General features: G+C 40.8%; 1 protein-coding gene across 1 annotated transcript; it reads left to right on the top strand.

Annotated features, from left to right (window-relative positions):
- Window positions 1–815: 815 nt before the first annotated feature.
- LOC136495359 (putative 12-oxophytodienoate reductase 11) lies at window positions 816–7,809 on the top strand (the record flags this gene model as incomplete). The annotated part of the gene is made up of 3 exons (XM_066491304.1): window positions 816–924; window positions 1,243–1,747; window positions 7,722–7,809. Coding segments are annotated over 3 exons (702 nt in total), but the record flags the coding sequence as incomplete, so codon positions are not given.
- Between the last annotated feature and the right edge of the window lie 4,590 nt (window positions 7,810–12,399).

The raw sequence follows: 12,399 nt of genomic DNA, 5'->3' as shown, positions 1-12,399 counted from the left end.
TGTTGATGACAGGTTTCTGAGCACGAATTTTGTCTATGACAATATCAAAGGTAATTCTCAGACATATGGCAGATATTGCTGTAGTCGTCGGCTGCAAGAAAGATATAGAGAATAATCAGCGGATCTCGTTAAAATTTGGAGCTAGGTATCATAGAAAATCAATTTTGATCTCTGAATCCTTGATGGAATGTAAATGAAAAGGATTAATTGGGACCTATGGTGTAGGTTTTCAGTCTAATGGCCAAGCTCCAATATATAAGCTACTAAAACCTCAAGCAATGTTTTCAGGTCATGAACCTGGTCGTCATGGAACTGACTAGGAGACTAATTGCGATTAGTCGTCGACCAGGCCGATTAGTCGACCCTCATCGTCCATGTATATCAGGAGATATATATATATATATATATATATATATATATATATATATATATATATATATATATATATATATATATATATATATACACACACACACACACAATAAAGCAAGCATTAAGACTGCATTAGTGTTTAGCTGGTGACACTAATGCAGTCTTGATCTTGACGTACCTGAACAGTAGCACTGTTGCAGTAGCAAAATAACTAACATTTAGCAGACCATAGCAGCCACATAGTCAGCATATTACATAACCAAATTAGTTCAGTGCAGATAAGCTAAAGTGTTCAACACAAAGTCATAAACATTGACATTCAATAGTCCCACATGTCCGCCCAGTTAAACAGGCCCAAAAACAGAGTAACCAAACTGATCGTCATTGTTCTAGTCGGACGACTAATCGCGATTAATCGGACGACCTGAAAACATTGACCTCAAGTGAGATCTAATGGCATAGATATTGCAAATTTCTCAACTCCAAGGCGATTAGACACTCATGACATCCCTTTAGTTGTCAACGATTTCAAGAATGCGGCTAGAAATGCAGGTAAGTCCCTGCTCACCACGTTAAGCATTCTAAGTGTGAAGGAACATGAGTTAAATAAGTTTTTTTTTCTTTTTGTATGAATCACGTGGATTTATAACTTGCTTTTATACTAATCAGTTATCGCTTATTGTTTTGAAAGAAAAATTGGTTATCAAATAATTAGGATCTGAAGAAAACTAGCATGAATTAGTCCCTAGAAATGTTTAATGTTGTACAAACACCTAAGTGAGCTACTATTATATAGTATAGGAAAACAATGCAAGTCCTTGGTTACCGAGGAAAAATATCGCTCTAACCTTAATGTTTTATATGGTGTAGGATTTGATGGTGTTGAAATCCATGGAGCTCATGGTTATTTAATCGATCAGTTTCTCAAGGACGAAGCCAATGATCGCACTGACAAGTACGGTGGGAGCCTTGAGAACCATTGCCGATTTGCGCTAGAAGTAGTCCAAGCTGTAGCTGACGAAATTGGAGCTGATAAGGTTGGAATAAGGATCTCACCCTTTGCAAACTACAAAGAGGCATCAGATTCAAACCCAGAAGCTCTAGGGCTGTACATGGCGAACGCACTGAACAAATTTGGAATTCTCTATCTTCACGTGGTTGAGCCACGGATGATCACAGTTGGTGAGAAAACAGAAACTCCGCATAGCCTTCGCCCCATGAGGGATGCTTTTGAGGGAACATTCATCGCAGATGGCGATTATGATAGGGAGGATGGGAATGAAGCAATTTCCACTAGTTATGCTGATTTAATTGCATATGGGCGTTGGTTTTTGTCTAACCCTGACCTCCCTCAAAGATTTGGATTAGACGCTCCTCTCACTACTGGATTCAGGTTCTTTATCGAGTGCCTACGGCACTCGGCAAAGGCTAAATTACACTTGGCAAAACCTTTGCTGAGTGCGGCACTCGGCAAAGAACATACGGTAAAAAATTAATCGGCAAAGATCTCTTTACCGAGTGTCTTTTATCGGGCACTCGGCAAAGAAAAGCGACCGTCACGGCGCCGGCCCCGTTCAGGGTGGCTTTGCCGAGTGTCAACCCTGCAGGCACTCGTCAAAGATTTTTTTATTTTTTTTAAAAAAATTCTTTGCCGAGTGCCCCCTGGCCGGCGCTCGGCAAAGTTTGAAATTTTTTATAAAAAAATTCTTTGCCGAGTGCCCTCTGGCCGGCACTTGGCAAAGTTTGAATTATGTTTTAAAATTCTTTGCCGAGTGCCCTCTAGCCGGCACTCGGCAAAGTTTGATTTTTTTTTTAAAAAAATTCTTTGCCGAGTGTCCTCTGGCCGGCACTCGGCAAAGTTTGAATTTTTTTTTTAAATTCTTTGTCGAGTGCCCTTTGGCCAGCACTCGGCAAAGTTTGAATTTTTTTTAAAAAAAATTCTTTGCCGAGTGCTTGCCGAGTTCCCTATGACTGACACTCGACAAAGTTTGAATTTTTTTTTTAAATTCTTTACCGAGTGCCATAGTCATGGCACTCGGCAAAGCTAGAAAAATGGTTTTCCGAGTGCCCATTTTTTCAGCTTTGCCGAGTGCTGTGACCATGGCACTCGGCAAGGGGGTCCTTTGCCGAGTGTAACACTCGGCAAAGTGACCAAAAACGATAATTTTTATTTTTTTTTAAATTCCATCGTGACAAATAAATTCATACAAACATATATCACATATATATCTCATTCATTACATATATATCTCATCCATCACATATATATCTCATCCATCCACACATCCATCCGCACATATCACATCCATCACAATATATATATCAATATATAATAATAAGTGCTCAAGTCCATCTAAATAAATTCACAAGTCCATCAAAGTCCACAAGTGCATCACAAGTATATCACAAGTCCATCATCAAGTGAACAACAAATAAAAAAAATACAACGTGCACTCATCTCTGCCACTACGACTGTGGTGAAGGTCCATCATTCGGAGGTGCATGAGGTGGATTATTCGAACCACCGTCAGATGGAGACTGCACAAAGGAGAAAAGATTGCATGTAAGACAAGATTATTTGGATAGCTAATCTAGGAAGGTAGAGGCCATACAAGCAAAGCACAAGCGAAAGTAAAAAACTTTCATACTCACAGGAGTAGCTGCAGCTGTAGGACACGGAGGCGGAGGTTGGAACCAACAGCCCAGCTGGCAGAGAGAAGCCCACATATTACCCAAGTCCTTATAGGAACTCCGTAATGTCCGTCAGCCTATGCGCCTGAGCCTGCCGCTCGGCTCGCTTGGCCTCCCGCTCGGCCCGCTCGGCCTCCAGTTGGGCCACCATCCTCTGGTGCCCGGTCTCCAGCTCCTGACATTGCCTTATTTCTTGTTCCAGCCGGGCCTGCAATATTTCACTCCAATGTTTCAGTAATGCAAAGCTAATTAAGGTGTGTAAAGATCAATGTATGACAAGTAAAACAGGAATAACCTCGAGTGCATCGACCCGGTGCTATGCAGCGGTCGACCGTGTGTGAATGGTCGGGCTCTCGCTCGTGCTCCGTGCTCGGATCTAGGAGAGAGAGGGAGTAGAGGTCGTGTCGATGACGCCGTCGCCAAGCCAGAACCACCCATGCTTCTTGCCTTGCTCCGCCCTCATGACGGCCTCTCCATCGAAGTTTTGGGTGCTCGGATCATGGTCTGACCCATGGAGCGACCTCGCCACCTCAGTGTACTCACTGATGCGGGAGTGGACGCTCGGGTTCATGTATGCCTCGGGCGGGTCCTCCAGGTTGAAGGAGACGTTGGACGTCGTCTTGCCCTTGTGGGCCATACACCATGCCTAGAAGTCCAAGTAAGCCTGGCCACTATGTGACGCCGACTGTAAGAAAGACAGCACGATGATTAGAAATTAGGCAGAACTGAGCGTCACAATAGATAAATAAATTCACGTACCTATGCTTGTTTGTATCCGGCGAGCTATGGCTACCTTGATGGTGTGCTAGACCTTGCATCTGCAAACGACGGTCTCGGGCATCCCTATGCATCTTGAGGTACTCCTCCGTGAACCACCTCTCCACCATCATCGCCCAGCACTCGGGATATGTTTGGCACCACCAGGGGATCATCTACACGTCATCAAGTATTGGACATATAAGAAGATCAAATTAAATAAACTTAATCTCAAAACGAATCAATATTGATGTTCTTCATTTACCTCAAGGTACTGCTCTCGGGTCAGCTGTATCTCTCTTGTGTCTTTCTTGGTTTTCCTCTCTCCAAGCTTTGACCCGTAGTAGGTTACGATGGCCTGGATACGCACCTCGTGATGCATGTCGGTGACGAGTTTTTTACAGGCTTTGGAAGTCACCTGCTCTGCCCTGGCCTCAAATCCCTCCTCACATCTGTAATAAGTCTGCATACAAAAGCGATGTATCCATTCATTATTTCAAGAAAAGTCCAATGAATATGACGTATTGAGCAATGTTGTACGAGGGAGACTTACCCAAAACTCTGCCTTCACCCGCGCCGCCTTGTTGGGGTACTCTGCATCGGTGGCGACGGCGTAGTGGTCAAACGAGTAGGCCGGCTCCATCTTCGATGCATACGTGACAATACGGGGGAAGTGTTGTCTACACAGAAGACCCAGAATGCCGTTGACTAGCCATGCGTAATCACCCGACACAACCACCTAGTTCCTGCACAAGTGATTAAGAAAAAATATTAGTTTTTTCATCATATCATATGAAGTAGTGGTAATAACATATAAAGTTACTTACTTTTGCCCTTCGGGGCGAATCACTGGGCGTTGGTGAAGCGGAACCTGTGGGAGGCTCGCGGGACCCTCGCAAGTAGACACTCGAAGAGGAGTCAGAGGAAGCGGAACCCGTGCCTACCGCCTCCAACTCGTCGTCCTCGTGCGGCCCCTCCTCCTCGTCCGTCTACCGAACCAGCTCATCGTCCGACTCATCCACGGGCGCCACCTCCTCCTCTGGCTCCTCCTCACGCAGCGTGGGAGGAGACGGCCCCCTCCTGCATCTGGCGGTCCTTCTCCTCCTCCTGTCCGATCCCTCCAGCGCCCCCTCCGCCTCCTCCTGCAGCCGGCTGCGTCTTTGGTAAATCGAGTTCACGGACCTATGATGGTCACCCGCCATCTTTGTTCAATCACCTGCAATAAAAAAGAAAAACAAGACATAATTAGAAATAGGTGCAAAAATAAACAAAACATAATTACAAAAAACATAGTAATACATGTATTAAAAATATTTGCAAAAATGAACAAAACATAATTACAAAAAACATAGTATTACATGTATTAGAAATAATCTTCATGATTGAGATTAGCTGGATCATAGATCTCGTCATCACTATCAACATTGTCCAACTCATCAACACTATCTGAAGAAGGAATGTTGTCTTCATTGTCATTGCCTAAACGTAATCGCTCAAGCATTTGTATGTCGTTTAGATTTCGCACCTCGTCTCCAGCGTCCTCGTCATTATCCCTTTCATTGTCTACTTTCATTCCTATCTCTTCGGTTAAGTCTATGTCAAACCTCTCTTGTAGGCCCTCTTCTTGATAGAACTCTCTATCATATGTGTTTGGGTTAAAGTTGTAATCTTCATCGTTTGGGACAGGTAGTTTACCGTGTGGTGATACATTGTGCACAAGAGACCAACCCTTAAGATGCTCGGCGTCTTTGCACGCGTATGATGTATAATAAACCTAGATGGCCTATTGAGCCACAATATAGACATCTTTTCCTACATAGATGGAATCCTGTCGAATCTCGACTAGCCCAAGCTTAGGGGTATGTCTCGTTACTCTAGGATAAAACCAGTGGCATTTGAATATGATAGGAATAAGAGGTTTGGAATCATAGAATGATAGTTCGTAGATTTCTTCAATTCTTCCATAATAGTCGAGTCCATCAGTGCCGGGCATAATAACTCCGCTGTTTGTGATTTTTTGATTGGGCCGACTCTGCTCATAGCTTGCTGTGTGAAAACGATATCCATTCACGTCATAATCGGTAAATGACTTGACCCTAACGGCATAGCCGTTTGTAACCCGTCTTAGCTCGTCACTTATAGGCGCATCAGTTTGGGCTTTCTGTTTGAACCAACAAATGAAATCGGGGCTCCCTGGTCCTGCACCCTATGAAAGAAGGGTATCATTTTCTTGTGGGGTAGGTTGCCTTGATCCATGCCAGGATTGACGAAGAAATTCCCTGTACCAACGAGAAACAATGGTGTTGGACGAAGAAACAAGGACATACAACGAAATGAAACAAGTTCGTTTAGAACTTACCCAATGAATAGCTACACCTCGACAAGGTTGGTCAACACATATAGCATGATACTGTGCCACTCTTTATTTTTCAATTGCTTAGTGGTCGATGCACTTGCGCTTCCAAGTTATCCTTGGAAAAGGCTGAGGTTCTATTTATTTTCGCTAGCATTGTAACGAGGGGTGAATTATAAACGCTATAAAGTTTCTCAGTGTAGTATTTCTCTATGAAGTTTGACACCTCTTCTAGAATGTATGCCTCTACAATGGAAGTCTCAATTTTGGTTTTATTTCTACATTTTTTGTGAAGAGTCTACAAACATCTCTCGATTAGATAGCACCAATGGTTCTGCACGGCCCCCCCATCCATGCCTCATACAGGAGGTGCACAATCAAATGTTGCATCGGCAAAAAAAAGTCGGGTGAAAAGATCTTCTTCAACTTACAGAGCAACATGAGTGCCGCTTTTTTCAAGTCATCAATGATGGTCCGAGAGAGCTCCTTGGCACAAAGCTAGCAGAATAAGTAGCTCAACTCTACCAGCACTTGCCAGACATACTCCGGGACATAGCCTCGAACCATCGCCGGAAGAAGCCGCTCAATCCATATGTGGAGATGTCCTGGTTTGTAAGCATCGTACGTGACAACATGCACCAAACCTTCTCAAATTTTTATCATAGCCTCCACATATGATATCACGACATCTCAACAAGTTTCATGATTTTCGAACTTCGTTTGCTTTTTATAGAATTTAAAAACACTTCACACGCAAGTTTGCGGTCATATTTCGTGAACAAGATGTCCGAAATTTTGGGTCCGTTCCTAGATATGGCCTCACACTACACTCAGTAACATGACTATTATTTTTTGAATAATTAAATTCCATTATTCGTACCACGTGCAGTTCAAATTTATATTTTTCGAAAAAATTCAAGTAAACGAAATAAAGTAACTAAATATATCAAAAAGCCACAAAAAATCTCTAAATTCTAACTAGGAGTTCCTGGTACTTTAAAAGGGCTGCACAAAAAATTTAGAGGCCAAAAATAAAAAAAAATTTTGCCAGGTGCCAGGATATAGCACCAGGCAAAGGGGGTATTTGCCGAGTGCCAAGAATAAGGCACTCGGCAAAGAGGGTTTTGAATTTTTTTAAAAAAATATCCTCTTTGCCGAGTGTCTTCACAGGGGCACTCGGCAAAAGACGTTTTGAAAAAAAAAATCTTTGCCGAGCGCCGTGTCAGGGGCACTCGGCAAAGTATTTAAAAAAAATTCTTTGCCGAGTGCCAGATCTGGGGCACTCGGCAAAGTATTTAAAAAAAATCTTTGCCGAGTGCCTAACAGCAGGCACTTGGCAAAGAAGGACGTGGTCAAACACCGTTACGCAGGGCAGCCTATGCCGAGAGCCTTTTTTTGCCGAGTGCCCAGCACTCGACAAAGAACTCTTTACCGAGTGTAATTCTTTGTCGAGTGCGGCACTCAGGCAAAGAACGTCATTGCCGAGTGCCCGATTTTTGACACTCGGCAAAGCAGTTTGCACTCGGCAAAGATCCCGTTTCCAGCAGTGTCTCAACAAGTACAGCAGGAGTACTTTCTACACCCCTGATCCAGTAATCGGATACATTGATTACCCATTTCTCGAGCCAGAGGCGTAAACCAGTCATATGAGGAGGGATTTCTTTGTTTTTTAAAGAAAATATGGGGAGGGAATTTTCTCTCTTCAGAGTTCAGAGTATCTAGCTGCTGTATTAGTAACTTCAATGAATAAGTTCATTAGCTTGAATGTGTTTATGAGAATTGTTATGGACCTTACTTTTCATGCAGACGGATTGCTGCTTACTAATATTTTATTTAGTAGCATGGTAATTACAATTTAGACTTTTAGGGACTTTGAACGTTTGCGAACAATTTAAACTTAGAAAGGTAAATAAGAAGTCGAGCAGAAGAGATTATTAGCAAATACATGCTTGCTAAAAAAGACATTATTATAGTTTTTAGATATTATGTTGGGATTAAAGTCAATGATCAGATTGCCTCATATTTTCAAACAAAAAAATGGTTAAGGCGAGGTGATCCTTTGTCCCCAATTTTATTTAACATAGTTGTGGACATGCTAGCTATCATAATTGCAAGAGCCAAAGCGAATGGGTAAGTGGCCCCGTTCGCTGGTCTGAATCTTTGGTGAAACTGGCTGAAAAACACTGTTCTGACTGAATTGTTGTGAGAGAAAAATACTGTTCCGGCTAAAAAAACAAGCCGAACAAGCCGAATATGAGGTAAGCCGAACAGGGCCATGTCTAAAGATAAATTTTCATAAAAGCGAGATCTTCTGCTTTGGCCAGGCCAAGAATTGTGAGACGCGGTACTCACATCTTTTTGGATGCAAGATTGGAACTTACCCATTTCGCTACCTAGGTCTACCAATGCATTATAGAAAACTTAATAACAAAGATTGGAAAGTCATTGAAGAAAGGATTGAAAAGAGGTTGGCAAGTTGGAAAGGAAAAATGCTCTTTTTAGACGGACCTCTAGTATTGATTAATTCAGTGTTGTCAAGTCTATCGATGTTTGCTCTCTTTTTTTGTTAAATCCCTAGAGGGATGCTCGAGAAAATTGAGTACTATAGATCACAGTTCTTTTGGCAATACGATCAACAAAAAAGGAAGTATAGACTTGCAAAATGGTCCATCTTTGCCAACCAAAAGAGAAGGGAGGTCTAGGCATTCAAATCGACATACAAAATAAATGTCTATTAAATAAGTGGTTGTTTAAGTTATATAATGAATATGGTTTGTGGCAACAATTACTTAGAAACAAGTATGTTAAAGACACAACCCTATCACAACTCACAAAAAATGCTGGAGATTCCCATTTTTTGGATGAGCTTGATGGGGGTGAAGGACCAATTCTTAAAATTAGGCGTGTTTTGACTTGAGAAGGAACCCAAATCAAATTTTGGGAGGATACTTGGCTCGGAAGATTTCCGCTCATGGAAAAAATAACGGGCTATAGCGGAGCTATAGCAGCAAAAGATACTCAACACTAAGCTATTTCTATTTGTGCCGCTATGCCAACTTTAACTGCTATTGCATGCCATAGCGCCGCTAAGTTGCGTAGCTTTAGCATTCAAATAGCGGCGCTATTTCAGATTTTGCCAACACTAATAGATTTTGACAATTTAATTAGTTATTTCCTACTTATCATTTGCTACTAATTTGGTATTTTGGATAATTAAATACTGGACTTTCATGAACCATGTTGTGATGTCATATTGGTAATGTTAACTAGACTTATGGAACCTTAGAAACATATTCGTGTTCATCGATTTTCATATTTGCCATATTTTTTGCATCAATTACTGGTGTTTTTCATGTTTTTTTTATAAAACGCTATATGTTGTAGCGCCGCTATAGCCTCATAGCTGCTGAAAAAAAGTTGTCGCTATTGTCAATAGCCCGCTATTTAAAACCATGGTTCCGCTTAAGGTCCAATATCCTACCTTGTATAATATTGTTCAGCACAAACAAGCTACTGTTGCATCAATTCTTAGCACTCCACTGCTTAATGTTTCTTTTAGAAGAGCAATAGTAGGTAACAAACTGTTAGAGTGGCAGCACGTAGTAGCAAGAATTGCGAACATTGAATTACAAGGACAAGGAGATATCTATTTTACTCGCTTAAAAATAATGGTTCCTTCATAGTAAACTCCATGTATAGATATCTTATCAACAGAGGAATAAAGGTTTCCCAAAAAGTTTGGCGGTTAAAGATACTACTTAATTTTTTTTGTGGTTTCTAAAAAGAGGTGTTATTCTAACTAAAGATAACTTAGTTAGACGAAATTGGAACTGGACCAAAATGTGTGCTTTTTGCTCTAAACAATTGAACGCCTCTTCTTTGATTGTTTATATGCTAAATTTCTCTGGAGAGTGGTTCATTTTGTACTAGGTTTAAAACCTCCAAAAGATGCCCATGATCTTTTTTACGGTGGTACAAACAAGGGGGAGTTTCAAATTAATCCTTGTTGATAGGGTGTGCAGCCATTTGTTGGACAATATGGCTTACAAGGGATAAAGTTATTTTTAACAAGTGTCGACCTATAACTTTTTTGCAGGTTACAGAGGAGCGTACTGGCTATGTCAATGGGCACAATTACAGCGGGTTGAAGCCAATAAAGAATGCATTCACCAAGTCTGTCAAGTGCTAGAGGCGGCGACAATGATTTTTTTTTTTTTTGCTTCCTTTGGATGGCCTCATAATGTTAGAATTGAGTTTTGAGTGGGACTTTTGTATGGTTAAACTTTTGTGTAACAAGTGGTCTGATTCTCTTGTTAACAAGAGATGAAGTCAGATATATTTCAATTATCTAAAAAAGCAAGTCTTACAAGTTTACCGATACAAACTCCAAAGCAAAAACAATTCTAAACACACCAATATGGCCTAAACAAGGAGGCAGATCCTCACCAAAAGCATAGACATCCCGTCCCACTACAGCAAAACCAAATTTTACATATGACTAAAATGGTATTCTAGAGATGTTTACTTGGCCTGCCTTCGACCAAAAGCATGTGGAAATAGGTGATTTCCATAGGCGACGAGGCAATAGCCTCTGCAAGCTGGCCACCCCTAAAGTGTAATTGCGGATGCAGTCAAGTAAGTCGACCATTTTTTAAAATGTATTTTTTAGAGGACATCACTAATGCTGACTATATGTAGAAATTGGTAAAACTAAAAATAGTAAAGAAATCATTTTTCTGCTTAAATCACAGGTCACACATTTTTTCGCGTATGTGCAACTTCCTGGATTTGAACCATGACCTCCCCTGGCATGACTCTTCCTTTTACCATCCCATCTTGTTAATAGCAATCTTTCCTTTTTGAACCTTGTTGTAAATGATTTTCAAATGTGGCTGACTAAGAAACCGCCTCTAGAAATGTGTTTTAGAGGCAGTTCCTTGTGTGAGCCACTTCTGAAAATCATTGAAAGTTTTTATCTTTATGAATATAAAATTAAGTTAACTTTTACAAAAACTTGAGAAGGTTTCATATCCAACCTCATATCCAGAAAAAATCACATAATAATTGCTGACATTTTATATGTGTTTCTAATGTACACCTTTGTGTGAAACAAATGGTGTATATTCAAAACATGTATAACAAAAGTATTTGTCAAATTTTTTTATAAATTTTATTACAATGGATATGCACATAATATATATGCCTCCATAAAATTTCATTGCACAACTCAACTTAACTAAAAAGATTTAAAAAAGATGAATATTTTTAGAAACACCTCACGTAAAAAATTACTATTATGGAGGTGGTTTCTTACAGAGGTTACAATGGCGGTTCGTAGAGCAACCCCAGGAGTTTCCTAAATGAACTCCCTATTTAGATTTTTAGGTAAAAGGAGAAAAAAATATTCTTCTGATAGTTCGGTAAAATTACTCCTTAAAAGTAAAAACTTGGTAAATCATCCCTCCAACTCGTAAGTTTCCGCAATCGATAGGAACTCCATATCCGCTCTCAATTCGGTGTTTTCTCAAAAGACTGGAGTAAATTGGACACACAAGTAAACTAAGAAATAAGGGGTTTAAAGTGAGAAAAAGTAAGAGACAAAGAAATTATTAAAAAGGCTTCGTTGGTTAGAAATAGTTCGGAGTTTCAAATGCAAAATCGTTTAGGAAGCTAGTATAGAAAACTATTGGAGAGGGAAATAAATTGAAGTTGCTATTTATTTTGTTAACTCGCTAATTAAGCTTATTGATTAGCAAGTTAATTATAGGAAACACCTGAAGTTGCTCTTACGTAAAGTGTCTCTAGATTACTGCAGAGAGAGTCGTCGTTTTGCAGATGGCAAATATATACAGTATACACAGCAAAAGAGAGCATTTTCCAACCAACTGACACACAGGGTGATTTCTTAGGACTATAACAACTAACGAAGCTGCGCAAGTAATCCAAAGAATTTTGTAATATAATGTGGTAGTGACTAACGAAGATGGCGAAAGTGCTCTCGCGACTCGCGAGTCAAGGAAAAACATAAAGAAAACGAGGTGGAAGTATTTGCTGATTTTCATCAGAATCAGAAGAAGAAGAAAAAAAAGGCGAGATCGTCTCAATTTCGTTCGGCCGGCCGGCCGGCCGGCGTGGCCTGTCGCATCTGCATCATTCCACATCTCCATGACAGCATCAATGACCTCACTCGCGGCCCCAAGCTCTCGCCTGATGTTGTTGACCAGGCC

Source organism: Miscanthus floridulus, chromosome 12, assembly GCF_019320115.1.
Source record: "Miscanthus floridulus cultivar M001 chromosome 12, ASM1932011v1, whole genome shotgun sequence".
Classification (NCBI taxonomy): domain Eukaryota; kingdom Viridiplantae; phylum Streptophyta; class Magnoliopsida; order Poales; family Poaceae; genus Miscanthus; species Miscanthus floridulus.
The sequence above is the reverse complement of the archived record's forward strand: the minus strand, read 5'-3'. Positions and strand labels throughout refer to the sequence as shown.